Below are 26,892 nucleotides of genomic sequence, written 5' to 3' on the forward strand. Positions count from 1 at the left end.
CTAAATGCATTGTTGTACTCATTTATTACTTTGGCTCTTGAATGTTAAGCGCTCACTCATAATTATGAACACGTTCTTTGTTTGATTAAATATACATTGTAACACTGTTCATTTCTCTTGGAAAAACCAACAAGGCATTTGGCATACATGACTGACAAGAGTCTATGGGATATGTCAGTTAAAAGTAAGGCACTTGAGTGGTAATACTTGTCATCAATATTATGCAACATGGCATGGGCAAAACCTATTTCACCTTTGTACATGCTGCACCCTTTATATCCACTGTTAATCTGTGAATTTGCGGTTGGGGTTGGCGCCAAATAAGGACACTCTGATTGAAGGCATCATCTATTTGGAGGAAATATAGCAAACAAGTAATACATCACCAAGATGTCCATTATGCTATTGAACAATTATATACAGGACATGGCAACATACAGTAATTACATGATCTCATTCTGATCCCAGATTTGTTTTAACACCATTGTCTGTCAAAAGCAAATTGCAGCATTTTCTCAATTACAGTGTTTATTGTGTTCTACACTACTTTGCTGTATTTAATTCCTCATTTTCGATTCATTTTATAATTTTCTTTGGACCATTTTTTTCAAACCCAGACCTTGAGTCACAGTAAAATCCCAAAAACAGAATGCATTGTTATTATTTAAAACATAGACCGACATATTTTACTATTTCTGCACATTATCAAACAACTGTGAGCCTTGTACTAACAGATTTTGATCGGACTGTCATATCAAATCCATCACTGAAAGAGCCCAAGTAAGAATGTTCTATAAATATATGTATATAAATCTTACACTTTGTTCTTTCAGTAACTTTAGTACGTTTTGTTTTGTTTCGGTACTTTCTTTATCCCGAGTTCTTTTATTTTAAATTTAGTTCAAATCGAGTAAAGCACAATGACTGTTTTTCAAACACAACTAAAGAAGCCCCTCCTTGCCTTGAGGGTACACGCCACTCCTTTGGAATTGTGTAGAGTGTAGTGCCCTCTCGAGGTCAAACATTGGAATTACTATACATGTATGCCATTGTTTACCTGTTGTGCTAGAAGTTCAAGTGTCTTCTCCAAAGTGTTGGATACTTTAATCTTGCCATTGTCATTATACATCTCCACTCCTCCGCAGCTATGAAAACAATTGTTCATATGTCCCCAAATATGAGAATGATGAATGAAAATAAAAAGCACCCTGTTTGAAAATTACAAAATTAACGACAAATGTATGGAAATGGAATTTTCTTACATGCTCGATGGCAGGAAATGGTTGGTGTCAATTTTGACAACAATGTTTTTTTTCACAGCCTCTTTGAAGATGGGGATGTTCTTATTCACTGCAGCCTATGAGCAAAACGCAAAGGCATGAATTGCTTATTAAAGTTCGCCACTGTGCAACATTTGTGAATTTGTTCATCCTACCTTTCTCAGGTCAAGCTCACCTGAACCATCTCCACATCCTGCTGTCGACAGCAAATGATAACTTTCTCTTCCAGCAGTTTGTAGAAACCCTAAACATGACAGGCACAAACTCAAAAAGTGCAGGATGGGAGGAGGGTCACCTCGTTTGCAATTGCAACTGTCACTCTGTTTGGCCTTTGGACTACAAATTATCATCCTACACAAAGTCTACTACAGAACAGTGCCCAGGCATTTTTCAGGTGCATTGTGAGGTACAGGAGGTCGAAACAGTTTGATGTCAGCGTTGACGTTTTCAAAAATAACAAACCATTATTGCTGTCTGGACGATGTGTTTACTTTGCTGTTTGAAAAGAAAAAACAAGTACAGCAGGAGAGGAGCAAGAGAGGACAGTGCTGTAGATTTACCAAGTACTGCTACCAAAATGTAAACGTAGATATTCTCATTCATCCCGGTCATTTATTTCTCAGGGGATTGAATCGAACGCAACTGGACTGCTGTGATCCCGTTATTACCAAAATGCTGATTATGTCTGAATTTGAGCTTTTTCCCCCACTGTCATGAGCAAAGTCAGATGAAGCCCAAATCTTGAATGTCTAGTGAAATAGTCATAAAAGTTCAACCTGTTCAAGATGATTGGATGTGAATTAGAATGTGAGCCACTCAGGAAGTGACATGACACAAAGGGAGTAGCAACAGGTTCAGAATCAGAATCATCTTTATTACCAAGTATGTAGAACACACAAGGAATTTGTTTCCGGTAGAAGACGCTGCACTAGTATCATCATCAAAAAATTGCAAAGAGGCTCTATACAGTTCTATTTGGGTTACTGTTCAATGAGTTAATGGCTTGGGGGAAGGAGCTGTTTAAATGTCTGCTGGATTCGGTGCGAACCAAAATGAGAACGATGAGAAGTTGGCTCGTCCAATGTAATGAGCACATCAATCTCATTTGTATTCCATCTATCCTGATGTCATCACTGCTTCAGATCATATTATCAGTACAATTCTAGCGTTATGATTCGCTGACTGTATCAGTAGGCTATAGTTCCTGACAACTTCATCTGTCTGCATCACAGTATCCAATTCAATCTGCCTGCATGTCTGTGTTAGCCTTGCACTCTTTTTTTTCTCCCTCTGTCGGCATCATCACAATTATGTGCGCGTGTGTACTTCTGATCAAGAAATGGTCAGGAGAAACACGTCCACGCAGCCAGGGACTAAAATAACAAACTGGTTGTCTCAACAGACATGAGATGAATCATTGTACTAAGTTCATCCTGTCTACTTGATATCTAATTTTAAGCAGATTCTTAACTTACAGACAGTGTAGGTGTTCAAATAGCTGACATGTTTCGGCGACTACTTCCGCCTTCGTTATTGGAATTATTCGAAGGCGGAAGTAGTCGCCGAAACATGTCAGGTATTTGAACACCTACACTGTCTGTAAGTAAAGAATCTGCTTAAAATTAAAAATATGAGATGAATCAGTTGGATTATATTTTCCCTCCCCCACTATTTTTACCTGAAGAACAAGCCCCTCCAGCAATGTGGAGTAGCTGGCAGGATCTTGCGCAATCGTGGCAAGTCTTTGTCGAGCTTCGACCAACATATCCTTCGATGTCGGGGGACACAAAAAGTTCAAATGAAATCCAGTGCTGTGATATTCTGAGGAAAAAATGTTTGCAAAAATAATTTTCTGCGCAATGTGTACGGATGGATGCTTAAACATTTTGATGTTACTGGAATATATTGGATAAACAGCATGACCATTTACCGTGATCATGTCATCACGAGCCTTCAGCACTTTAAGTCTTGCTTGGTTCATTAGGTTGGACATCTGGCTATGTGCCGTGAGAAGAAATGTCATTGATTAAACAGCAGCACTCAAAGACCTTCACCATTCATCACCAGAGAAATCATTGAGTGAACTTCTCAAATCTTAAATGGAAACAGAAAGTCAAGTTTTATCATGATCCAAAATTTCTGCAGTAAACGATCAGATGGTCGCAATGTAGAAGGTACACCGATTATAGACATTTAACTACGTAGTTGAAAAATCTGGAGTCTAGTTTAGACCCACATGAACTTTGATTTGGCATTAGAGCATCTGGGTCTGCTATACATTTACCAAATTTTATTCAAATCATGTCAAATTGACAGAGTTGTATTAAGGCAGGAGTGCCAACCCAATCGATTAGGCTGACTCATAGGCCGTGTACTGCTTTAAAGTCAACCGTGAGGATTGTGTGTTTGTGTCTCGTGGAGGGGGGTGAGTGTGCATGTGTATATTATTTAATACATATATTGTGTTATTGCACACTACGGACTACTGTATGCAGTTTCAGTCTAAAAAAAACAGAAAAAAGTAGGCTCCGCCTTCAACGTATGGTTGCACGGACCTCCATCACACCAACATGTCAGCAATCAGCAATCACTTGCAGATAGTCATGTGAGCACTTGATGGGAATCTGGAGTGACATTTTAAAATGGTACAAACAGGATATATATTTCTGCACTTTATCCACTACAGAAGTGCGTCCCTGCTTCTGCCCCCCAGTCACAGATATTCTACTAAAATATGCAGGGATTTCATTTTTCAAATTCAGAGATCTAGCCGTCTTGTATCTGGGTTATTTTTCTGTTTCTGTTTCAATTATGGCTATGGCTCATGATGGCATGTGTGGACGTGGCTGTGAAAGAGGAGCAGAAGAAGTGATGTCTTGTCATTGTAGGATAAGGAAAAGTATTGTGGGTTTGTGTATGCAGGCTGGAAAAGGTTGACAACCAATTAGTCAGTTATGGAAATCTGGTTGTCCATGGGAAAAGTTTAGCCACTCCGGCATTAAGAAAGAACAAATGATTTTTTTTAAACATCAGCATCTGATGTAAATATAAGACATTTTGAAGAATACTTACTCAACATCAATACTCTAAATTGATACATCAAACACTGTAGACAGGAAGTCGTAGGCAAAAACATACACATGAAAAGAGTGCTCACATACAAATGTGCGCTATTTAAAAATTAAATCTGTTAACACAATACAGTAATTACGATGTGGGAAACCTTATGAATAACAATTTAGTCAATGTATTTTAAAAGGAGGTTAATGATGGTGTAATAGTTAACTCACTTGGCTTCAGTCCAGAAACTTGGTTTCAATTCCACTGAGTGACCGTGTGAATGTGAGTGTAAATGGTAGTCTGTCTGTAGTCTCTCTATACAGTATGCGCTTTGAGATTGATTGGCAACCAATCCAGGGCCTTTCACCCAATGTCAGAAGGGGACCCCATTACACCCCCCTGCCCCCCGCACACACACTCACATTTTCTTATGCTGTTCAATCTGCTTTTCCTTCTTCTCATAGTATTCCAATATTTTCACCCTCTGCGTTTGGACCAAACGACCTTTCTCGATATTGAACTCTTCCTCCGCCTGCAATCAGTTAAGAAGCACAACTGTTTACATGAAATTTTGGCAAAAATTAAAAATACACATTAGCTTTTATGTGCGCGCGGCGCGGTCACGTGCTGAGCGACTCACTCTGGCGTCAATTTCCTCAACCTTTTCATTGGCCTCTTGCTCAATGAAGGCCATCATGTGTTTTATCTGTCACAACAGAAAAACCAGTCGTCAAATTCATAGTCTGACCAATTCCAACTTTTAAAAGTGAATTCGTATACATGTTTTGTTTCGGTAAATTCTAATCGAGATACGTAATTTGCACGGATACAATCATTTGGGCAGCTGTAACGGTCGTTTACTGTTTTTTACCTTTGACCCAACTTTTACCTTCTGCTCAGTAGATGTCTAATCATCATCGTTACCTGTTTTTGGACATCCGCATCAGTGAGGGCCATGTTTGCTGTTACTAAAATTAATATTTAGCCAAATACAGTTAAAAAAATCAAAACAATACAAAACAACAAATGCAAAGTAGAACCTGTTTGCCGTACAGTAAAATTTAATGCTTCCGCTATCCTCACGTCATGTGAAACAAAACAAGACGGACCAATTTCCGGCTTGAGCTTTCAAAATTAAACGATTTCTTGTCACTACCAAAACAGTGAAAGAGAAAAGCCTGATCGATGTCATCTCATTGATTATCCAATTATTAAAACTAATGAGTGTAAATGATGCAGTGGGTACATGATTCCCTTTTACCCTTAAAATAATGAGTAAACGATGTCAGCATGATTTTAGACTGACAGCCGAAAGAGAAATACGTGTGCTCCATTTTCGTCGATTGTGTTTGGTCCGAGCACGCACTGCTCAGCTGCCTGTGTGATATGCTGGGCTGCACCCTTTCGTGCTAAGGCTTAAGCTGCACGGGTGTTGCAGTTCCCCTTCGGACTCCGGTTTGTCAGCACCTGGCTGCCTTTATTCAAGGACGGTAGGTGTGTCCTTCATTGGGTTTCATTTTTATCAAAGTCAAGCTTGACATTGACTAAAAATCAACCGAAAATATCTTAACATTACCCCTACGTTGTTTGTGGCTGTTGTATTTGTGAGTGTTTTTCCTAACTCGTCGAACTAAAAATTGACATTCCTCACTGTTAAAAAGATCTGTGCAATTTGCCATTCCGGGTAACATTTAAAATATTCATACCTCCGTCGGCGATTTTAATATAGTTTGGTCGTACTTTCATTCAAGAAATGTATGCATCTCCAATAATGTTACTTTGTAATTCTGAAAGTGGTATTCACAACATGTGGAGGTGAATGTGGAACTATAAATGCTATGATAAATTACCTATGCCTTTTATATTACACGGTGTCATATATGCACTCTTACCAGTTGCTTCATGGCCAACTGCATACTTATTTATACTGATTTGCATTTCATTTTCTGTGAATAGATGCTTCCACTCACCACAACTACTCGTTCTAACTCCACAACCTGAACTCATCCAATCTACAGGTGGAGTGTCCTGCTCTCCTGTAAGAACATATGTGCCTCGAAGTGTGACACACCTCTGATCCATGGCTTCCTCAGGCTCCACAGCTCCACTGTCTCCCCTAATTGCGACCACCGTGCCGAAGGATTTCCATTATGAAACCAAGTATATTGTGCTCACCTACCTGGGACGGTTGCCTGCTTCTAGACGTCATGCTGGCCCCACTACAGCTGGTGAGAGAAAACAAGAAAATATTGTGCAATTGTATTTATTTTACACCCAGTATACAGTGAAGATGGCACACTCTTGACTGTAGTTGTATTTCTACAAAATTGGGTGATGTCAAAAGTCAACAACGTGTGACATGCACATGAAACTTCACACACAGATAATACACATAAAAGTCACTTGCCAGAAGCACAAGTGTTCAGGATGTGAAGCCACCTGTTTGCATGCTCAATTGAGCCCTTATATACGTAACGAAACAGAGTGACCGTGAACATGAAACACATTTCAAACATAACAACACAATGTGACCGTGAACATGAAACACATTTGAAAATAAGTGTTTCCATCTTCATATTTGTTTATTGTTTTGTTTTAGTTTTAGTGTTAGGGATTTACAACATTGACTTACCACTTGTGGGTTAAACTCCTATAGTTAATAATAAAGGCTAGAAAAAAATCAAATGTGGAATCACGGTTGCTCCTGTTGTTGTGTGTGTGCGTGTGTGTGGGTGTGTGTTTGTTTTTTCAGCAGCTTTTGACAAATTATATTATTCACACTTTATATTGCTAGAGTAAAAGTCACACGAATCTAAAAAATACAACATGAAGATGAAGAAAATATTTTAGTTCATCTGGAGTGAAAGTCACATTTTTTTCGCATCTTATAGAAGCCGATACAAAAAAATACAGCCTATAAAATCCCTGTTCCCAATTATTGGTGCGTTCAAAAATGTGCTTTGAGCCTGCACCATTTCACTCCCTTTGTTGGGAAACTTGGAGCATTGTTGCAATGTGTGTTTTGGTTTTTCAGAGTACCCCCAGCATGAACTGATGATTGGCTCATAACCGAGGTTGCAGTCGTAAATTAATGGGAGGGCAGCATGCACTGCCTCTATTAACGCACGCGCAAATGAGCGCGCACACACACACACACGCACGCACTCACTGCCATAGTGATGTCAGGATGAATTTAGGACCACGCCTTGTGTTAATGCACAGGTGTCAAAGTCAAGGCCCGCGGGCCAAATCCGGCCCGCCACATCATTTTTTTCGGCCCGCGAAAGCAAATCAAACTTGTTAAATTCCATGATGATTGCTAAAATATGAGCCAAAATTTCATATTTTTGGATGTCAACCACAGTAAAAGTCATTATACTTGACTTCAGATTTGAAAACGAGTTATTCATTAATTTGCTGTGTGCTCTATATGTAATATTTGAAGGGATTTAAACATTCAAATGGGTTCCCCAAATTCATAACGGCCCTCGAGAGGAAACCATAACTACAATGTCGCCCGCGGCAAAAAATGACTTTGACACCCCTGTAGTTAATGCTTTGTAGAATAAGCTTTTTATGCAGCTATAGCTGTGCCGATGACCATTTTGTGTTTGGGAGCCTTTTCCCGAGCATCTTCTGTAGACACAAAGGGACATAAGCCAGTGTCTTGTTGTACCCGTCCCAAGCCCGGATAAATACAGAGGATTGTGTCAGGAAGGGCATCCGATGTAAAAGCTTGGCCAAAACAAACATGCGAATAAAACCTCTGAAGATGGATGACACTGATTCACTGTGGCGACCCCTTGAAGGGAAAAGCTGAAAGGAAAAGAAGAAGAAGTTGTAGATATTTCTGTATATTGACTGCCATTTTTTTGGTGGAAGATAAACCTCAGTCGGGTTTAATGCAGAGCCCAATAGGTTTTCTTCCAAAAAGGCCCTGATTTGGCTCCATCTATCTTCCATCAACTCCATCGTCCCTGTTCCTGCTAAACTGCAGGGGTGTCAAACTCTGGTCCTCGAGGGCCGCCATCCTACATGTTTTCCAAGTCTCCCTATTGCAACGCACCTGATTCAAGGGAACAGCCTCATGTCAGACTTCTGCAGAGCTTGCTGATGATCTGATCATTAGAATCAGATGTGTCCATTGAGCCTGTTCTCTTGAATCAGGTGCGTTGCAACAGGGAGACTTGGAAAACGCGTAGGACAGCGGCCCTCGAGGACCGGATTTTCACACCCCTGTGCTAAAGAAAAGCAGTGTCAGGCTATGTGGCTACCGTGAGCATGTTTCATCGCGAGGATGGCATTTTCAGGGTGATGCACAGCATGACATTATCCAACTTAGAAAAGACTTATTTTTGCTTTTCACAAACTGAAACAATAATTTTGAAATTTGAAATATTCTTGAAAAATGATGATGTGGTGAAGTTGATGCTCATCAAAATTTGCATGACTCCATTAAGTTCGGGCTATGACTGAATACAGTATGTGTCTATTAAATAATTAATTTGGTTACACCCAGGGAGCTAAATTCGCTAAAATATTGTTAGCGTTACAAATGACATCAAACTTTTTAAACTAAAATAATGACAGAAAACCAGAATCTAAATTCCCTTATTCAGAAAAAAATGTGCACAATAAAATTATGTTATACCAAATTCCATTCGGGAATGGTTACCATAAATGGATGGAAGTAGTGTTGGAAAGTATTCTGAAAGATAACATTATTTAGAAAGAAAGCAAACTATGTGCAAGTTAAAAAAAAACAAAGGAATTTTCTATATTCGCTGACCTCACAGTTGTCGTGTGTGTGTGTGTGTGTGTGTGCGCGTGTGTGTGTGCGCGTGCGTGTGTGCGTGCGCGCGTGCGTGCGTGCGTGCGTGTGTGTGTGTGTGTGTGTGTGTGTGTGTGTGTGTGTGTGTGTGTGTGTGTGTGTGTGTGTGTGTGTGTGTGTGTGTGTGTGTGTGTGCGCTTGGTGTGGGTGTGTCGAGGCATATGAGTGTCTGAGCCCTGCTTTCCGCATGACCCGCTCCAATTTGTGACAGCTTGTCATGTGTAATCACCGTTGGATCACTCACACGTTAATGGAGCCAAGCAGAATAGCTGGCCTTGTAGCGGCATGATTGAATACTGAAAAAGCACCAAGCCAGCAGCAAAAAATAAAATAAAAAAACAACAATGATTATTTGGATATTCATGTCCAAACTATAGCGGAACTGAGAGGGCAAATGGGCCCCTTTTGACTGTCCAAAAATGTCCACTTGCTGTCTTTCCTCAATTTAATGTTGCTGTCACCAAAAATCACTCCTTTGCCACAGGGTCAGTGACATTCTTTTCTTTCTTAAATTCATACTTGAGCTTTTACACAGACGTTTTAAATTGTGAAAATCAAAGATTGTGCTCCGTTGTAATGTGTACCTTGTGTGATTCATCATGCCCGCAGCTGTTTAGACTTACTCTTATAAATATTTCACTCAGGGCGTGCGCTCTGCATGCGTGTCGTGTGTACGCAACATGAAGGCACGGTAATCAGCATATCATTTTAAATTTAGAAAGATGTTGAATAGGCAATGTCTGAATGTTGAATGCAATGGCTGCAGCATTTAGGATGTTTACACACTAATTTGACTGCTATGAAAGTAGTGCTGCTGTACACAGATTCTGCATACAATTCCACAATGCAGTGTTTCACACAAATTAAAAAAAATGTCGCATTAAATATCCGCTCCAAAATTCAACCGCTGAAGAAATTTGGTCAGTCCCATTGTTCATCTGTAACCGGAAACAACCGTGCACAACATCGATCGCCATCAAATTTGTTTGGATTTGGCAAATGTTCCCCTTAGAAATACGTAATGGAAACAGAAATGACCTGTTCCTCATTACAATTGCCCTATTTGAGAATTTTTATTAACCATAAGGGTTGATAAAACAAAAAAGCAAAAATCATTATTGACACAATTGATCATTATTGCACATTCTAAAAAATGCAATGTTTATTATTCTCCACTCATTTATGTGTATGTGTCTAAGTTTAGTTTGTTATGCTCTCTCTCTCTCTCTCTCTCTCTCTCTCTCTCTCTCTCTCTCTCTCTCTCTCTCTCTCTCTCTCTCTCTCTCTCTCTCTCTCTCTCTCTCTCTCTCTCTCTCTCTCTCTTTATATATATATATATATATATATATATATACAGTAAAGTCTCGTTATATCAATATCGGTTGTATTGATAGTCCCGCTTATTACGATACTATTTCTATGCACGCAAGGAGAAAATTACATGCGCGCAGGGTCGGATATATCGATAGTCCCGGTTATATCGATATTTTTCGGACTCCCGAGAATATCGATATAACGAGACTTTAGTGTATATATATATATATATACACACACACACACACAGTGGAACCTCGGTTTTCGAACGACTCACAGTTTGAACAAATCGGAGTCCAAACAAAAAATTCGAGAAATTCTTGTTTCGTAGTTCGAACAAAAATTGGGTCCGAGATAACGCGGACCCGAAAAAAACTGGTTGAACAAAAAGTGACAAAACAGAGCACTGCGAGTGGGGGAGCGGGGCGATCTGTCCAACCTGACTCGCTCGGGGAAAAATAAAAATGCCCACGAGGGTGCAAAACAGATCTCAAGAGTATCAACTGACGCGATCGAGGCTAGTAAATACCTCGGGCGAAGCAACTCTCGTACCGATAGCAGTTCAAGGCCCGGGCGAGGTGCGAGGCGAAGTATCTTCCGACGCTGGGTGAGTGCCAGCGTCTGGTTTAAATGTCCAAATGTCCGTGATGAGGGAATTGACAGCAACTGGTGGACGTCGGGAGCGGAGGCCCCGCCCAGCTGTCAACTCGCTCGTGACAAACTGATGTCTCGTGTGGACGTGCTGCGTTTTGCTGTCGCGTTTAATATAGGTGTACGAAGTGTTTTAGCCCCTTATCATGCCTCCAAAGAAAGTCAGTACAAGCAGCAAAGAGGCTACAAGTGAAAGCCTGGGTTACATTTATTTTTGTTATTTGTGTCTTTGCCATTTTGCTTAACATTTTCTGAGTTATGCATTGCTTTTTATGTGTTTGTCAGCATTTTAATGTGCAATTTCATGCATAAAACAATGTATAAAATACTAAAAAGGTAAACATTCAGGGTGTTGGAAGGGATGAAAACGATTTACACTATTTGTAAGGGGAAAAATGATTTCGGTGTTCGAACAAATCGCTTTTCGAACAGGGTTCTGAATAAATACTCTTTCTGTTCATCATTTCGATTACTGCTGATTGACTATTTAGACCAACACAAGCGAAGAACATGAACCAGGAGAAGAACAACAACTTTCATCCAACAATTATGTACACGCAGTCGAGTTGTTTGTGATGATTGTCATTTGCGAATTCTTCCATGAAATATGTTGTTCATATTTATACACGACCCATAGTGGGTACTCGAGACACATGAAGAATCATGCGAGGAAAAGTATTTCCTGCTTAGGTAGATTACTACTGGCGTCTTCTTCCGCTTCACAACATTGTATGCTGCAAAGTCCAGTATTAGCAAGCGGCACAGTATCACAGGAAATGAAAAGTTCCAACCATTTTATTGGTTTGATAAATTCCATGCACATCCAAATTCTATGTGCATCCATCTTCTGTATTGTAATGTCTTTACTTTGCAGAGCACATAAACAAACGACCATTTACACTCACATCCACTCCAAATGACAATTCAGAGCAAGATTTACACGTTTTGGGAATGCGGGAAGAAACTGTGGAGAATGTGAGAAACTGCAGACTGAGAATCTACACGGATAAAAGTAAATAAAAGAACACCATTTCCAACGAGTGCATCCATATTTTTTTCTTGATGTTGTGACATGACTTTCACAATGATTCCTCTAAGGCAAAAAACATGTATGCTTTACATTTAATTTCAGGAACTTCAGAGAGCGATCATGCCGGCATTGTTAAAAAGCAGGTAGAAGAAGAGCTAAAACAACTTGAAGAGGAAATTGATGCTTGTAAGTATTGTACACTCTTTTTTTCCTGTGACTATCTTGGCATGTTCCCAAACCTGTCTGAGCTAGCTTTCTTTTTGCCTTCCTAGCCTTTTCCAGCACAGGTTTCGACTGTCGCATGTCCTTGGTGTTTAATCCAGCCAATCCTGAGACATCAATTGAAGACTGCCTCACTGATCTTGGAGAGCGTGTGGCCCAGGAGCTGGATGCCCACCTGAGAGGAGCTGTGGACACACTTCTCATAGGGTCTTTTTTTTTCTTTTTTTTTACTGTGTGACACATGGAGCAGAAGTATCTGAGGCCGAGTAGTTCGAGTTTTCAACTCTGCAGACTTGATTAACCGAATTCTTAATGATCAATTAATTATTTAATTGATTATTTTACACGTTCCAGAATTTCTCTGTCTTCGACATGCACTCATGAAATTGTTATTGAAATGTATTGTTGAATGTGTGACAAAGCTTTGAAAAAAACATTAGCAGAAGTTAGATGGTCCTCGGGCAAACACTGCCGTACACTGAGAAGACTCCATTTACTTCTCAGCCCAGTCAGCTTCATCAAGAATATTAATTTCTTTGTCAATAATATTAATTTCCAGCCACCATGAATTCCTGTACACTTATGTTATTGGTGTAGTCGAGTTAAAGGACAACCGACGTCTCCGGACAAGTTGTGTCAATAATTTGTAAAATGGCTTCAAATGACTTCTACTGACCTTTACAAAGATTCCACCGCATATAGCTATATTTTACGTTTTAAGACTCGCGCTGAATATTCAGGAACTCTTGTTTTTGAGTTGGTGACGAGTCTGTACGTACTGAAGGAACGCCCCTGACCGAAAAAAAAGGACAAGTTGTAGCAGTCCTTCCATCACGCCAATGTATTTTGCTGTACTTGTTTGGTCTGAAAACCTCACGTTGCACCAAAAAGCCGCCAGAAGCGGGCGACCAAGCTCCATGGAATGAATTTATCAGCCTGTGGAAACGGGCTGACTAATTCCCTACACGGCTTTGTCACCATTTTCTGCCTCCCTTGGTTGCAATATTTCCCACCCCTGATGCCTCAAAATGACACGGAATAAATTCTTTAATTGACTGCAAACATGTATGCTTTCTTCTTCAGAACTATTTGAATCATATTCATAACTGGATGTGTAACAAGAAAGCATATTCTCCGAATCTGAAGCCATTGTTTTGATTCTCCATCAATGCAAGACGTCTTGGCGTGACGTCACGAACTGGCGGCGGGACTTTCTGAAAATGCTTAATTCGCTGCTCAATTTTTTTTGCAGATTTTGGACACTTTAAGTCATTTTTATTGGTGTTTTGCATTTTAATAAAAATATCATACTGCGTGTTTTGGGTATTTGAGATGATATAAAACGTTTTTCTAATGTCGGTTAGGAAACAAAAAAGTGACGTTGGTTGTCCTTTAAGATAACATGGTCAAATGATTGTGCAATAAATAATTTTTTTTTTAACGCATTAAAAGAACAACACCACTCTCAAATATATATTACAGTTGATTTCATGACCTCACGTCTTTGTTTTAGGCCACTAGAGTTTGAGAGATTCCGTGATACAGCACTGGACCTGTTATTACACACACAGGGTGGGTCAAGCAAGGTGAGCTTTTGCATTTTTTGGGTTGAAAATAAAGCAATTTATTCTGTCTTATTGAGTCTCGCACCATTTATTGTGTGCCCCTTTCCCTAATGTTGTTGTTTGTTTGTTTGCTTGCTTTTTGTTAAGGTTGCAAACAGTCACAAAGACTGGTCAACAGTTTCATTGTTGCAAACAGATTTTCTTGTCACAATATTTTTTTGCCATGAAACTGGGAAGTTGACAATAAAAGACTGTTGGGTCCATTAAAAACTCTTGACCTTGAACGCACTGTGCCCCACTCTGTGAAATACGAGCTTAACATAATTTCAATGTACGTTCTTTTTTTACCCCCTTTACTTTTTACCCCTTTTTTGCTTCCTTTTGTACTCTTGCTTCCAATGACTACTTTCCGCTCCGATACTTCGAAACCCCTTTCCTCATTATACTTCTTCTGTTCTTCTATTTATTTATTTTGTACATCCTAAATTTGACTTCCCCTTTCTTGTTGCTGATTCACTACAACTGCCACTTTATATCCCAGGTGCTCGCGCCATTGGTGCTGCTTCAAGCTTTACAAAGTGAAGATCATTCTGTGTCAACCTTGCTTCATCTTGGTGTGCGCTTCCTGGAGGAGACTCAGGGTGAATTCATCAACCAGCAAGGGGGATATGTGAGTGATTTACATTTCTGCAGTCTGAGCTGCATATTACTCTTGATGTTATTCAGAAAAGCACTGAATGTAGGTACATATTCAATATATTTATACACAGAAAAAAATCAATTACAATGTCTCACTATGAGGTCGATTTGTCTCAGTCACTAAAGTTAAGAAATCATAAAAAATGTCGTTTATTACCATTAAAGCAAAGTGCGCGTGTCTTTCTGTGTGTGCGCACATACGTGTGCATGCGTTAAATTTCGCTGTCATCAGGCGAAACCTTGCATCTCCAGCCCTGTTTCAGGCAGCGAAAAAAAACACCCTTACTGAACCGCATTGCATTCACATTGCATGCTCAAAAACAACAAGACTTTTTTAACACTTTGAATCAGTCTATAATTCAGACAAATAAGATACCCACTTCGGGAATGTTTACCGGTAATTGAAAAAATGTGAATTTGAGCAAATATGCTGTGACTGTAAAGTGCCCTTGAGTTTTGAAAGGAGCTTATTAATGAAATGTATTAATTATTATTATTATTATTATTATTATTATTATTATTATTATTATTAAATGTGAACAAACGTGCATTCATGCCAATTCTACGTTATATTGGTAATCAAAAAGGCCTTTCTGTAGCCTTGACATTTAGACTTTGACTTTGGGATACCATCCCACCCATGAGCTGTGTGAGAAATGGATGGATTGCTGTAATGTTTTTAAAGGACAACCGATGTCTCCGGTCAAGTTGTGTCCATAATTTGTAAAATGGCTTCAAATGACTTCTACTGAGTGTATTTTACAAACATTCCACCGCATATAGCTATATTTTACATTTTAAGAGTCGCACTGAATATTCCGGAAGTCTTGTCTTTGAGTTGGTGACGAGTCCTCACCCTACGTCACTGAAGGAACGCCCCTGACCGAAAAAAGGACACATTGTAGCAGTCCTTCCATCACGTCAATGCATTTTTCTGGACTTGTTTGGTCTGAAAACTTCGTGTTGCACCAAAAAGAGGCAGAAGAGGGTGACAAAGCTCCATGTAAGGAATTTATCAGCCTGTGGAAACAGGCTGATTAATTCCTTACACAGAGCTCTGCCGCCATCTTCTGCATTTTCTGTGCCACTACACGTCAGTCTTGAGCCATCAAAATGACCCAGAAAACCTTCTTTAATCGATTGCAAACATGTATGCTTTCCTCTTCAGAACTATTTGAATCATATTCATAACTGCATGTGTAACAAGAAAGCATATTCTCCGAATCTGAAGCCATTGTTTTGATTCTAGATCCACCCCCACGAACATGGGGGTGGGACCTCCTGAAACTGGCCACTTCCGGTTTCAAATTACAGTAAAGTCTCGTTATATCGATATCGGATATATCGATAGTCCCGGTTATATCGATACTATTTCTATGCACGCACGGAGAAAATTACATGCAAACAGGGTCGGATATATCGATAGTCCCGGTTATATCGATATTTTTTCGGACTCCTTTGAATATCGATATAACGAGACTTTACTGTACTAAGTACTTTTTACACACTTTAAGTCATTTTAATTGGTGTTTTGCATTTGACTAAAAATATCATACTGCATGTTTTGGGTATTTTAGATGCTATAAAACGTTTTTCTGATGTCAGTTAGGAAACAAAAAAGTCACGTCGGTTGTCCTTTAAGGACTTGTAATTTTGAAAGTCCAGCCACTGTGCTGTATTTCTGACATTCTTTACATGAACAGAGGGGGGCGATTGTGGGCTGTTTTCACAGAAAGAATGCCATAGTTTTCAAGTTAGGCTGTTTAACAAGATCTCAAAATGGAAATTGATTGACTTTAATAATCAGTACACGATCGCAATGGCACTCTTCATTCATGAATTTGATGATTATATATTTGATAATTTATGATTGATTTGCCCTCAGATGAATTATGTGAAAATGCTTTGTGGAATAGTTTACCGCCATCAGCCTTTTCTTCCTCTAGTTTCAATTGGAATACTTATCATTAGCTAAGCTGTACTCCAAAGTGTTTTTGTTTATCTTTATTATTTTGTAATTATTTTTGTTATTTTTCAGTGTAATATTTTGAGGAATTGATGCAGTTTCTTCAACCGCTTATTTGTTGAAACAGTCATTAATGGCACAGGATATTTCTCTTTCATCTCAAACTGCTTTGTGTTGTGTTTTACGTTTCTTATTTTACTTTATGTTAACAGTTTTGTTAAGTGCTTTGATACACCTTCAGCTGTTGTTAAAGCGCTATATAAATGAAGATGTATTTTATTGTATTGAATTGCATTCGTGAGTCTCTAATGTTCCATCATTGGTCATGAAAACACTGCATCAAAAAACAAACCGTCACATAAACGCAGTCATTTCAATTTTGAAATCTTGTTAAACAGCCTAACATGAAAACTACTGGCATTATGGAAAAAAATATATATTATTTGTGGCGGTATGAGGCTCGACCTTATTTAGTCTGTATTATTTTTTTTAAACTGCAATCAAATAGGAACACAGTGTGCTTGTCCTGAGCGCGGTGACATTCTTGTCTAGCGTTATGTCACAGGGGATGAACAGATGATGTGCATGGGCAGGATCAGCATTGGAGGGGTGAAGAGAAAGGAGGCGGACGCCTGCGTACAGGCTTGATGATTGGAAGGAAGGGGAAAGTCGTTTGGTTGCAGCAATTGTTAGGTGAAATCTGCATCTCTCCAGCGGGCTTTTTACTTTTTGGTCCGTTGGATGAAGAAATTATCTGGCTAGCTAAGTCAAAAGTGAGAAATTTGTACACTTTTCTCGAAGGTAAGATGTCTTTTCTTTGTGCGTTCTTCGATAATTTCTACTGTAGTTTTTTCCATTTTAAAGGTTTGGAACTGTCTTAGAATTTTCTGGTTTTGTTATTATTGTAGTGGTACTGTTCAAATGTCGACGTTGTACTGTTAGTTCCAGAAAGAGCTGGACATTGATGGATTTTTATCATTTATATGCCAAACCTCTGGACTTTGGCATTTACCACTTAGAAATTCCACACATTTTTTGTCGTTCCAATGGGTGAGAAATATAAAATAAATTAATTCTGTTCAGCGAAAAATGTACAGAAAGCAATTTATTCGAGAATTTGATTTTTAAAAATCTGTACTTCACAATTTGTATTGACACACGGAAATTAGAATGTACCTTTGAATCATGTATTACTTCAAAAGCAAATCTGCCCTGATACACTTTGCTCAGCGTATAGACGATTTGATGGTCAGTGCGGAGTCGTTTGTCATGCTTTTCAGAATACAATGCAGATTATTATGACCTGAATGTTGCGTACACTTCATTTGGCCAGAACAAAACCAGTCACCCCTCATTGACAGAACACAGCCAGGGGCACGTAGGAGGGGGAGGACATGTATGAGTGGTTGGGGGTCTGTGCAAGAAAATGTCTGAGCAAGAGGTAGTGAGATCTTATTTTCTTACCAAATGTCAATGCATGGACCTGTGACATTCAAGCTCATTCAGCTTGTACATTGTTTGCTTTTTGTCTTCCATCTGTTAGTCAATAGCTGCACATCAGCCATTTCATTTGACAGTTTGCATGATGCTTGTGGTTTGCCGATCTGATGTTTCGAACCAAATGTTGCCAAGCAAAGAATCTGTCATGGGTTTGGCTCGGCCCCTGTCACGGCACGTTCCACTGCGTCCAAGTCGTGTTACATAATTCCCATCTCGGCTGCTCATGTGTGAAATATGTGCATCACCGTACCTTGACTTCAACACCAATTTGGAATAGAGCAACGTCTTACTCGCTGCCCTACAAAAATAGCTCTCACAATCCCAGAGAAACATCATCACAAGGGATTAGAATGGCCCACTTGTAACGTTTTTCTCATCTACATTCAATTTCAAGACTGGCCAACTTGCAATTTGGGTCCTAGAATGTACCCATTTCCTCTCAAAAAGCGATGGGAATTGAAAAATAAATATCATTTAAGGGATGGTATTGTCATCATTTTTCCAGGTAATGTGTTCAAAATTTGGATCAGTGTTTCAATGTAAACATTTTGTATAATACAGTGACGTGCGGTGAGGTTCATGGCTGGTGAGGCACTGACGTCATCACAGTGAGATTTACAAACATATGAACTCCACAGAGTAGCTTATTCACCACTTGATTGGCAACAGTTAACATGTTTCGTTTAAAATGTCATGTCAGCATTCTTTATATACTGTATACAAACTGTAGCATAGCAAAAAAAGAATTAAGAAAAAAACCTTATTATCGTGTTACCTTTACTTATAAATGAAGTCCAAGTCTCTGTCTCAATGGAGATCACTGCCAGTGAAGAAAGTCGTCCTTAATCAGTCCTGTTCCGACAGTATGTTTTCAGTCTTCTGTGCTGAGAATGACCGCTCCACTGATGTTGTAGTAGCTGGAACAGTGAGCACGAGCTGGAGCAACTTTGTCGCTTCAGGAATAGTTTCAATGAGATCCTTCTTGGCCCAAAAACTGAGACGCTGTCCAGGAGATTTACATTCATTCCTCATCGTTTGTGAGCTATACAGTCCGGTGTTGGTCTTCCTTTAATTATTATCTCCTGCTTCGATTGAAAATCCAGTTTAGAAAATTCTTCCAATTTAGATATATAATCTACCGTTCTGAAAATAAGGCCAAGCAACACAAAAAATGACTGGATGGTTGCACTTAACTTGCTAACTGTTTACTGAAGCTTGCTCTCACTAATTCTATTATTCTGCAGCCGAGGAGTCGCAAGAAGAATCTGTAATCACCAGCGCCCCCTGTCATGAGGAGCAGGAGAACTGTGTGCCTCACCTATTCACACAGTTTTGATAAAAATAAAATAAAATAAACACTGTAGTACAGTGTTTATAATGTACAGTGACTGTACATTATATACACCAGCTAAACTGTAGAAATTTCATTCATAAACTAAAAGCTTTTGAACACTTTCATAGCGATATGCAGAGGGACAGCAAAGTGGTCTCACTGCAGAGCAAGCCAGCACAGTTAGCATAGTGATTGCGCAATCCATGGTGAGGCACCGCTCGTGTCCACTTAGTATTTGAACGGTAAATGGGAAAATTCAGCGATTTTTGAAAAAAAATATCCAAAAATGGTGACGTTAAATGGAAAATAACGTTAAAGTGCAAATCACTAAATAAATATCACTGTTTAATTTATTTTGTCATTTGATATTTCCATGATGACAGGTGAGGCACAGCCTCAACTGCCTCCCCTGACTGCATGCCACTGGTATAATAATACAATGACAAAAAAAAATTCTCACCTTTTGATGAATACAAAGAAGAACAGAGAAGGGGCAATGTGTTTGTTGTTTGTGTGTGTTTGGGAGATTTGTGTTCAAGACAGCTGATTTCATATCCAATTTTGTGCCTTTGATTCATTATCTTCATGGATTGGCACTTTAGCCTCATTACGGGTACAGCCAGGACCTCATTTGTAGCTAAATTCCATTTCCAGGTCTCACCAAACTTTTATTGTTTGCCATCATCCGTACACAATGTTGGTGTCATTACAAAACTATACAAAAAGCACATTTGGTCTTTTAATCTCCCAGCATGCACTCATGTATGATGAAACATATCAAATAATAATAAGAATTTCATTCATAAGCGCCTTTCAAAACTCTCAAGGATTTCTTCAGAATACCAGAATATTTGCGTTTCCTTCTTTGGCTATCAGTTTTAAAGCTTCCACCTTATTTGCGAGTGTCACCCGTGTAGCATTTTACCAATAATGATGTATGGAAAAAGGTGATTAAATATAAACATTAAAATGACAAATTAATTTTACTGAATTTAATCAAAACAACAAATGATTCATTGACACGGTAGACATTTGTCTCATAAGGTCCATCGACAATATGTACAGTAATTGCATTTTCTTGTCGATGGGCTTAGCAATGAAACTTAAAGGACAACCGACGTCACTTTTTTGTTTTTTTTAACTGACACCAGAAAAACGTTTTATAGCATCTAAAATACCCAAAACACGCAGTGATATTTTTAGTCAAATGCAAAACACCAATAAAAATGACTTAGTGTCCAAAATCTGCATGTTCAGAACGTCCCGCCCCCACGGCGTGACGTCACGCCAAGACGTCTTGCATTGCTAGTGAATCAAAACAATGGCTTCAGATTCGGAGAATATGCTTTCTTGTTACACATCCAGTTATGAATATGATTGAAATAGTTCTGAAGAGGAAAGCATGCATGCTTGTAATCGATTAAATAATTTATTTGTGCCATTTTGAGGCAACATTGGGGGAAAATCTCTCACCCAAAAAAAACAGGCACAAAATGGCGACATCCTGTGGCCACCTCCGTTTACATAGGCTGATAAATTCCTTATATGGCGCTTGGACGCCCTCTTCTGGCCTTCTGGCGGCTTTTGGGTGCAACATGAGGTCCCCAGACCAAATAAGTACAGCAAAATACATTGACGTGATGGAAGGACCGCTACAATGCATCTTTTTTACGGTAAAGGACGGTCCTTTAGTGACGTCACGTACGGACTCGTCACCAACTCAAAAACAAGACTTCCTGAATATTCAGCACGAGTCTTAAAATTTACTTTATGCATACTGTCGTTCACGTTAACGTGAACGACAGTATGGAATTTTTTTTCTTGTTGAACTCCATGACCAGCACACTCTTGTGGATTTAACAGCACATGACAGCATTGTCACCTTCAGTCCGAATGATGGCGAGTCTGTATCCTGATGGTGTAGGTTTTTAGTAAAGCATGCACGCGAATCAGCTTCTAGAGAAATCCAATGGCGGATCATGGTTGTGGCTGTTAAGTTTAATCTTGTTCTTGAATATAGTGCAGCTGTCACATTCACCAACATTGTGCCCATCTGAAAAAAATGCATAAATGGCCAAGCCATTTATGAATACGTTTTGGTCTGCCAGTACTATTTTCCATTTGCTACTAGCTTGCCTGTTTGCTGTAAATGTCGAGTATTATTTTTGAGACACTTCTCTGATGTAATTAATATGTTCCCAGCAGGTAGAAAGCATGTCATGCAAATGAAATGACTTGACACATAATAAAAAAACAATCCTCTGTGGCTTTCTGTTAAACCACCCGATCAGCTCATGACGTAATTTAGTTTGTACAAACTGTTATAAAAATCCCAGTACTGTAATATGCCCCGGATATTATGCAAAGGCCTGCTTAAGTATTGTAACTGTGTGTATGGTGTGCATGGATAAGCATTAGGGCAAACGTGACCTTCTCTGGATTAAATGTGAAATCAACAGACCTTGCTTGATGACATTGAGTTCACTGCTTTTGGCTTAGGCAGGCGAAGTGGTGTCATTCAGTTGCCCCACATGATCATATGATGTATTTGGTTGCATAACACACGGGTACCCACACTCATTCTTTCGGCTTTATAACATTAGGTAGTAGTAGTATACAAAGCTGAATGAAGCACAATGTGACATGAGAATGAGCACTACTGGTTTAGCACACATTTAAAACCACATCCATAGCAGAAACTAATAAATGCGTTGCTCTAAAAATGTACAATGATGTTGTGAATGGATGATGTACTCGTATTCTTAATATAGCCATAAATTAATTGCCTTCGTATTTTATGCATATTTCTGTTCCTGTCTTTTTTTTTCTTAATGATTTTACAGCTTTTCAAGTACGATGATAAACATCTTCAGAAATTCAGTCCTGCCCGCATCCTTTCGTGTTGACAACATAAATGGTGGAAAGAGTGAAAAATGACATTCAGTTGTGATTCATTGATGTGGTTTAACGGTTCATTTGACTGATATCCAAGCAGGCGGTGCAGGTTCAATTCCCACTTGCTGTTGTTGATGTTACCATCATTGTATTAATGTAAAAGGTTAACTCCTGCCCACTTCAAGTATTAATGTAAAAGGTTAACTCTGTGATTGACCGGCAACCAGTGCAGTGCGTGTACTGTTGTCTGCCTTTTGCTGAAGTTGTTGATTACATGTTTTCTTCTTTATGAAATATAGTGCGCTAAGTATATAAAAATGCACTGCGCAGTTTGATGCTGGTCCCGAGTCGAATTGCTCAGGGGTAAGCAGAAGTCTTTGTCCCATTGTTGTTCCCTTTCGGCCATCATATGCACTCATGACCCTGTGTGCTCCACAGGGTGAACTATTTGGGCTTGGTTCAGAAGGAGAGCGGGTCGTGGGCATCGCCGAAGACAGCAACGACATCTACATCCTGTCAGGGGAGCAGGTGCCCGGTCAGCTGAGCCCCCCGTCGTCTCTGCTGTGCACGGCTGACAATAGCAGCGGGCACAGCTCCTGGCAGACTGAGAGCTTACCCGTGTCGCTGGCTGGCCACGAGTCGTGGGCACAGGTGTGCGCGATGGACCCCGAAGATATCAAGAGCCTGGACAGCAACGAGGGTATAGCCTTGGCAGAGGAGCGCAGCGAAAACAACTCTTCCAACTCGGACATTGTCCACGTAGAGCGCGAGGAGGCCGAGCTGCTGGAGGAAGGCGGCGAAAGCGGTGCGGTTGAGGATAGCATGATGAGTGTTTTGGGGACAGAGAGTGATCTTGCCCAGCTCAGGGAGGAAAGTAGCAGCCAGATTCCCATTGCATCCGTGACCCTGGAGGAACCTGCCGCCCTGATTTCACTGGAGGAGCATGTTGTCATCGAAACACCTTTAAATTTGTCAACACAACCTTCCCTTATCTCTTTCGAAACGGAACTTCCTCTTCCAGCCCCAGTAGATGTTGCTCCTCCCTCAAGTGAACCGCAACCTGTGACACCCTTACCTGTTCCTGTAGTAGAACCCCTATCTGCCCCTGTGCCTGCCGAAGCCGCGCCCTCATCTCCGGCTAAGTTGGGCCAGACCGCAAAGCCTGAAGCCCTGTCTGAACCACAATTGGAGCCTGTAACTGTGCCTCCCCAGCACGAAGCAGAGGCCCTGAGCGAGCTCAATATACCACCAGCTGAAACCACAGTCTCGCAGGGCCCTGTGCTGGCCGTCGCAGAGGAGACCCAGGTGCCGGCAGATCCAGCATCAGAGTTCCAAATTCTGCTCTACAGCGGAGCTGCCCTAGCACTCCTCACTGCTGTCATGACGTTTGGTGTCATTAGCTATAGGAGGAAGTAGAAGGGATATGTTTTCTTCTCAGGGGAAGTATGTCGCGGCAGAAATGATTTAGTACCCTGAAGATGCATTTGTCATCCGAGGCCACATTTAAAATCATCATCCATTTGAGGATAAAGCTTCCATCCCGATCAACAGGTGCAAGCACAGAAAAGGGAAATAAATGTGCACTCCACTACCATGATGTTCAAACCCAATGGTCATGTTCATTTATTTTTCATCATTTTATGTGCAATGTGATTATCCCAACATTGATGAAATTTGTCCATTGCTGTCATCCCTACTTTTAAATTAGTATGCTTCAAGTCCTACTAGTATAATTCTTCAGTCAGTGGTCATTGAGAAAGCTGCAGCATACATGAAAATATGACAGTATTTTTCTTTGTTATAGTAAATGGATGAGAGAAAATTTAGCAGACACATTTGCTGCAGTGTAGACAAACTTTCCACATGAGAATCCACCACATCAATGTGCTGTCTTCCCAACTGCTGTCATTTTTTTATTTGGTATCGCTGTGATGCAAAGTCCTTGCTGGGTGAGCTTTAGGTGGTCCGCATGTAATTACAAACTTCCAGGTGTGCAATCAACATTGAAATGTTGAACAGAAAAAGCAAGAGAATGTACAAGATATCTCCCATCAAACTTTGTACCTTAAACTTCCAACAGCACACTACAGGTACTTGAAAATAAAGAAAGTGACAATGGTTTTGTGGCAAAATGATTCCATATAAACCAATATCATTTATTTCAACATGTTTACATTGCAGGGGTAACTTGAGGCGCACAGCACATTTTTACATGCATGTCAACAGATAACAAAAAAAACATTACAACACATGCGTCTGTGTAAGCTCTCAGTCGTACAGGAGTGGTCCATCGATGCTGAAGAAACCTTCTCATCGATTACAACACATGAGCAAAACTACACAAACTTAAACTACATATTCCTGCTTTGAAAATAAGACGAATGATCAAAAAAAAAACACTCATACTTTTTGTCTTTGAAAAGTGGCTTAACGTCCCCTCTTTTTTTGTTTTCCTGCAAACATTTAATAGGTATTCTCTCATCCTGCCCACTTCAAGTCACCTTGCCCTTGGGCTGATGTACTGCAGTGCAGTGTTGAAGAGATCTCTGAGCAGTTGTGGGGTGTGTTCACACACCTGCTTCACCAGGGTGAGGCTGAAGGCTATGATGACCCTCTCCTGGGGCATCTGTTCCAAGCCTACCCCCTGCATCATGGCACTGTGCACCTCACTTTTGAGGAGGTCCAGCCACTGCTGTAAAGCCAAAAACAATCGGTCAGAAAAGGACCATTTTTGGGGCTTGATCATCTGAATCAATACGTTTGTTGGAGCTGAGTCACTTGCACAATTTAAATTTCTCAACAATAAAGCTGCATAAATAAAATATTCCTATATAAACATTGCAATTTCAAGGGTTTCTGGACAAACTATACCTTAAAACTTGCAATTTAAAACATACAGGGTTCATTATTGATGGAGAAGCTGGATGTGACGTATGATACATCTCTTGTATTGGACCTCTGTGGTTGTGTAGTGTAGTATTTATTGGGTTATGAGTTGAGTGTCTTGAGATCAGACTCACTTCACTGGGTGAAGACATCACATTCCTGTGCAGGTTTCTGGCAGCGTGGTCCACAACATTTTGCTCAAGTTGGGCAGCAATTTCTCTCAGACGATCTGCAGCCTCCTGCAGGGCTCTCGCTTCGCCTAAACCACCTACAAGAAGTCACCAATATGTGCCAGAAAAACAGTGGGGTGATTCAGTTCCTGTGGACTTTGCACGCAACCCAAAACACATTGGTTAATCGAAAATTAAATTGTCCAAGGGTATGGATGCAAATTATATTTTATTTCCGCACATCCACAATGACTGATTTGTGACCAGTTATGGACCTTGATAAATAACGGAGAAAGGGAATCCCTTGCTGATAATGAAAGTATTTTTTTCAATCTGTAAAAACATGAACATTGAAATATCAATCAGGTGCTTTACCCTAAATGAAACGTCATGTCACAAAACACGGCCTCTAACAGTATTTACGACTGTTGTAGGAATTCTTACAAAACGTATACGGCAGATTGGTTATTCACTCAGGTGGTATTTTTTAAAACACTACAGTACCTGCATTTCTTGGGAACAGAATATGAGTACTACAGTACTTGTATAAACTCCACGTGTACTCACCGGGCCAGTAAAGCTCCACTAACGGCTCTATGTCGGCGATGGAACCCGAGATGGTGGTGGATAGGTTGCCGTCACATTCGATAACCCCATACTTGTCATCGCTACTCTCCCTCCAAGTTTCTGCTAACTCTATACCCAAAGAGTAAACAGCCTTGTTGTACTGCACATTACTGCAGTCCGCCTGGAGGAAGCTCAACACTACCAAAGTGGCGTTTTCTTCGCTGGCCAACTTCGTCAGATCATCCATCACTTTTCTGAGACAGATTTAGGCATGCGTTTTAGTTCACTGTGGCAGGTTTCTAAAACTCATCAACAACGATAATAAATTTCGACGAGTACACTAACCAAGTTTCGTTTTAACAATTGTCTTTCCTCAAACGATGAGCTACGGTGGCTCTAATTCTCTTTGGTAGCTCGCTTAACCCACAATATTTAGCTACAGGGCTGAGTAGTCGATTGCTTTCCAGTTATCCGTTTCTGAATCAAACTTTTTTAATTCAACAATTTAACCACCGGAAAACGCAGATTACTTACAGCAACGCGCTTGTCAATTTTAAAATACCCCCTGCCACGGTAACTTCTTCCGGAATCCGACTCCCGCAACTCAAGTTAATGGGGGGAGGAGCTTAGATTGGATTGCACTTGCTGCTGTTGCATATTCAAGTTGTCTGGTCACAAGAGGTAAAAAAAAACATACACAACAGGGGCGTTTCCTCCCATACCCCTAAAAATTAACAGGAAATAAAGTCGCTGTTAATTTTGGTTTGTGTGCACTTTATCAAAACGAGAGATTTCTTTATAAAATGGATATGAACTATTTTAAACATGAAGGAGACCTTCACACCACAGTATTACTGTGGCCTTGTTGGTGTTAATGTGGTCAAACTATCACATGAACAACAACTCTATGGAGAGTCCCCTCT

At 40.0% G+C, this 26,892-nt stretch overlaps 3 protein-coding genes across 5 annotated transcripts; 1 reads left to right on the top strand and 2 right to left on the bottom strand.

Moving 5' to 3' along the window:
- Window positions 1-5: 5 nt before the first annotated feature.
- On the bottom strand, window positions 6-5,433 carry atp6v1e1a (ATPase H+ transporting V1 subunit E1a). Its single transcript, XM_088997077.1, has 9 exons — window positions 5,265-5,433; window positions 4,981-5,046; window positions 4,763-4,872; window positions 3,211-3,277; window positions 2,959-3,048; window positions 1,456-1,524; window positions 1,263-1,357; window positions 1,058-1,145; window positions 6-348 (listed from the first exon to the last, which is right to left on the bottom strand). The coding sequence occupies exons 1-9, from the start codon at window positions 5,295-5,297 to the stop codon at window positions 286-288; spliced, it is 681 nt and encodes a 226-aa protein (XP_088853203.1). The 5' UTR covers window positions 5,298-5,433; the 3' UTR covers window positions 6-285.
- A 244-nt stretch (window positions 5,434-5,677) lies between these two features.
- On the top strand, window positions 5,678-24,464 carry bcl2l13 (BCL2 like 13). Of its 2 annotated transcripts, none has more exons than XM_088997072.1 (7): window positions 5,678-5,830; window positions 6,359-6,568; window positions 12,269-12,352; window positions 12,439-12,595; window positions 13,902-13,974; window positions 14,495-14,623; window positions 22,785-24,464. In XM_088997072.1, exons 2-7 carry the CDS (start codon window positions 6,421-6,423, stop codon window positions 23,760-23,762), a joined length of 1,569 nt encoding a protein of 522 aa, XP_088853198.1. In that variant the 5' UTR covers window positions 5,678-5,830; window positions 6,359-6,420; the 3' UTR covers window positions 23,763-24,464. The 2 variants fall into 2 exon arrangements, with proteins under 2 accessions (XP_088853198.1, XP_088853199.1); XM_088997073.1 differs by having other exon boundaries at window positions 5,741-5,834.
- Window positions 23,757-26,591, bottom strand: bida (BH3 interacting domain death agonist). Of its 2 annotated transcripts, none has more exons than XM_088997079.1 (4): window positions 26,315-26,591; window positions 25,970-26,223; window positions 25,367-25,500; window positions 23,757-25,038 (listed from the first exon to the last, which is right to left on the bottom strand). In XM_088997079.1, exons 2-4 carry the CDS (start codon window positions 26,214-26,216, stop codon window positions 24,844-24,846), a joined length of 576 nt encoding a protein of 191 aa, XP_088853205.1. In that variant the 5' UTR covers window positions 26,217-26,223; window positions 26,315-26,591; the 3' UTR covers window positions 23,757-24,843. The 2 variants fall into 2 exon arrangements, with proteins under 2 accessions (XP_088853205.1, XP_088853206.1); XM_088997080.1 differs by having other exon boundaries at window positions 26,504-26,577.
- Window positions 26,592-26,892: the final 301 nt, after the last annotated feature.

Source organism: Hippocampus bargibanti, linkage group LG05 (genome assembly GCF_051943395.1).
Source record: "Hippocampus bargibanti isolate YZ-2025 linkage group LG05, ASM5194339v1, whole genome shotgun sequence".
Classification (NCBI taxonomy): domain Eukaryota; kingdom Metazoa; phylum Chordata; class Actinopteri; order Syngnathiformes; family Syngnathidae; genus Hippocampus; species Hippocampus bargibanti.

Bases quoted from the DNA above. Each gene is read 5' to 3' on its own strand.
- atp6v1e1a (XM_088997077.1), bottom strand. From the start codon at position 5,297: ATGGCCCTCACTGATGCGGATGTCCAAAAACAG. The intron at 3,049-3,210 runs GTAAATGGTCAT...CCGACATCGAAG, and splicing joins CTCGTGATGACATGATCACG to GATATGTTGGTCGAAGCTCG. The intron at 1,146-1,262 runs GTAAGAAAATTC...TTGTTTTCATAG, and splicing joins CATTTCCTGCCATCGAGCAT to CTGCGGAGGAGTGGAGATGT.
- bcl2l13 (XM_088997072.1), top strand. From the start codon at position 6,421: ATGGCTTCCTCAGGCTCCACAGCTCCACTGTCTCCCCTAATTGCGACC. The intron at 12,353-12,438 runs GTAAGTATTGTA...TTGCCTTCCTAG, and splicing joins TGAAGAGGAAATTGATGCTT to CCTTTTCCAGCACAGGTTTC. The intron at 12,596-13,901 runs GTCTTTTTTTTT...TCTTTGTTTTAG, and splicing joins GTGGACACACTTCTCATAGG to GCCACTAGAGTTTGAGAGAT.
- bida (XM_088997079.1), bottom strand. From the start codon at position 26,216: ATGGATGATCTGACGAAGTTGGCCAGCGAAGAAAACGCCACTTTGGTA. The intron at 25,501-25,969 runs GTGAGTACACGT...GACTTCTTGTAG, and splicing joins AGTGGAGCTTTACTGGCCCG to GTGGTTTAGGCGAAGCGAGA. The intron at 25,039-25,366 runs GTGAGTCTGATC...TTGGCTTTACAG, and splicing joins TGATGTCTTCACCCAGTGAA to CAGTGGCTGGACCTCCTCAA.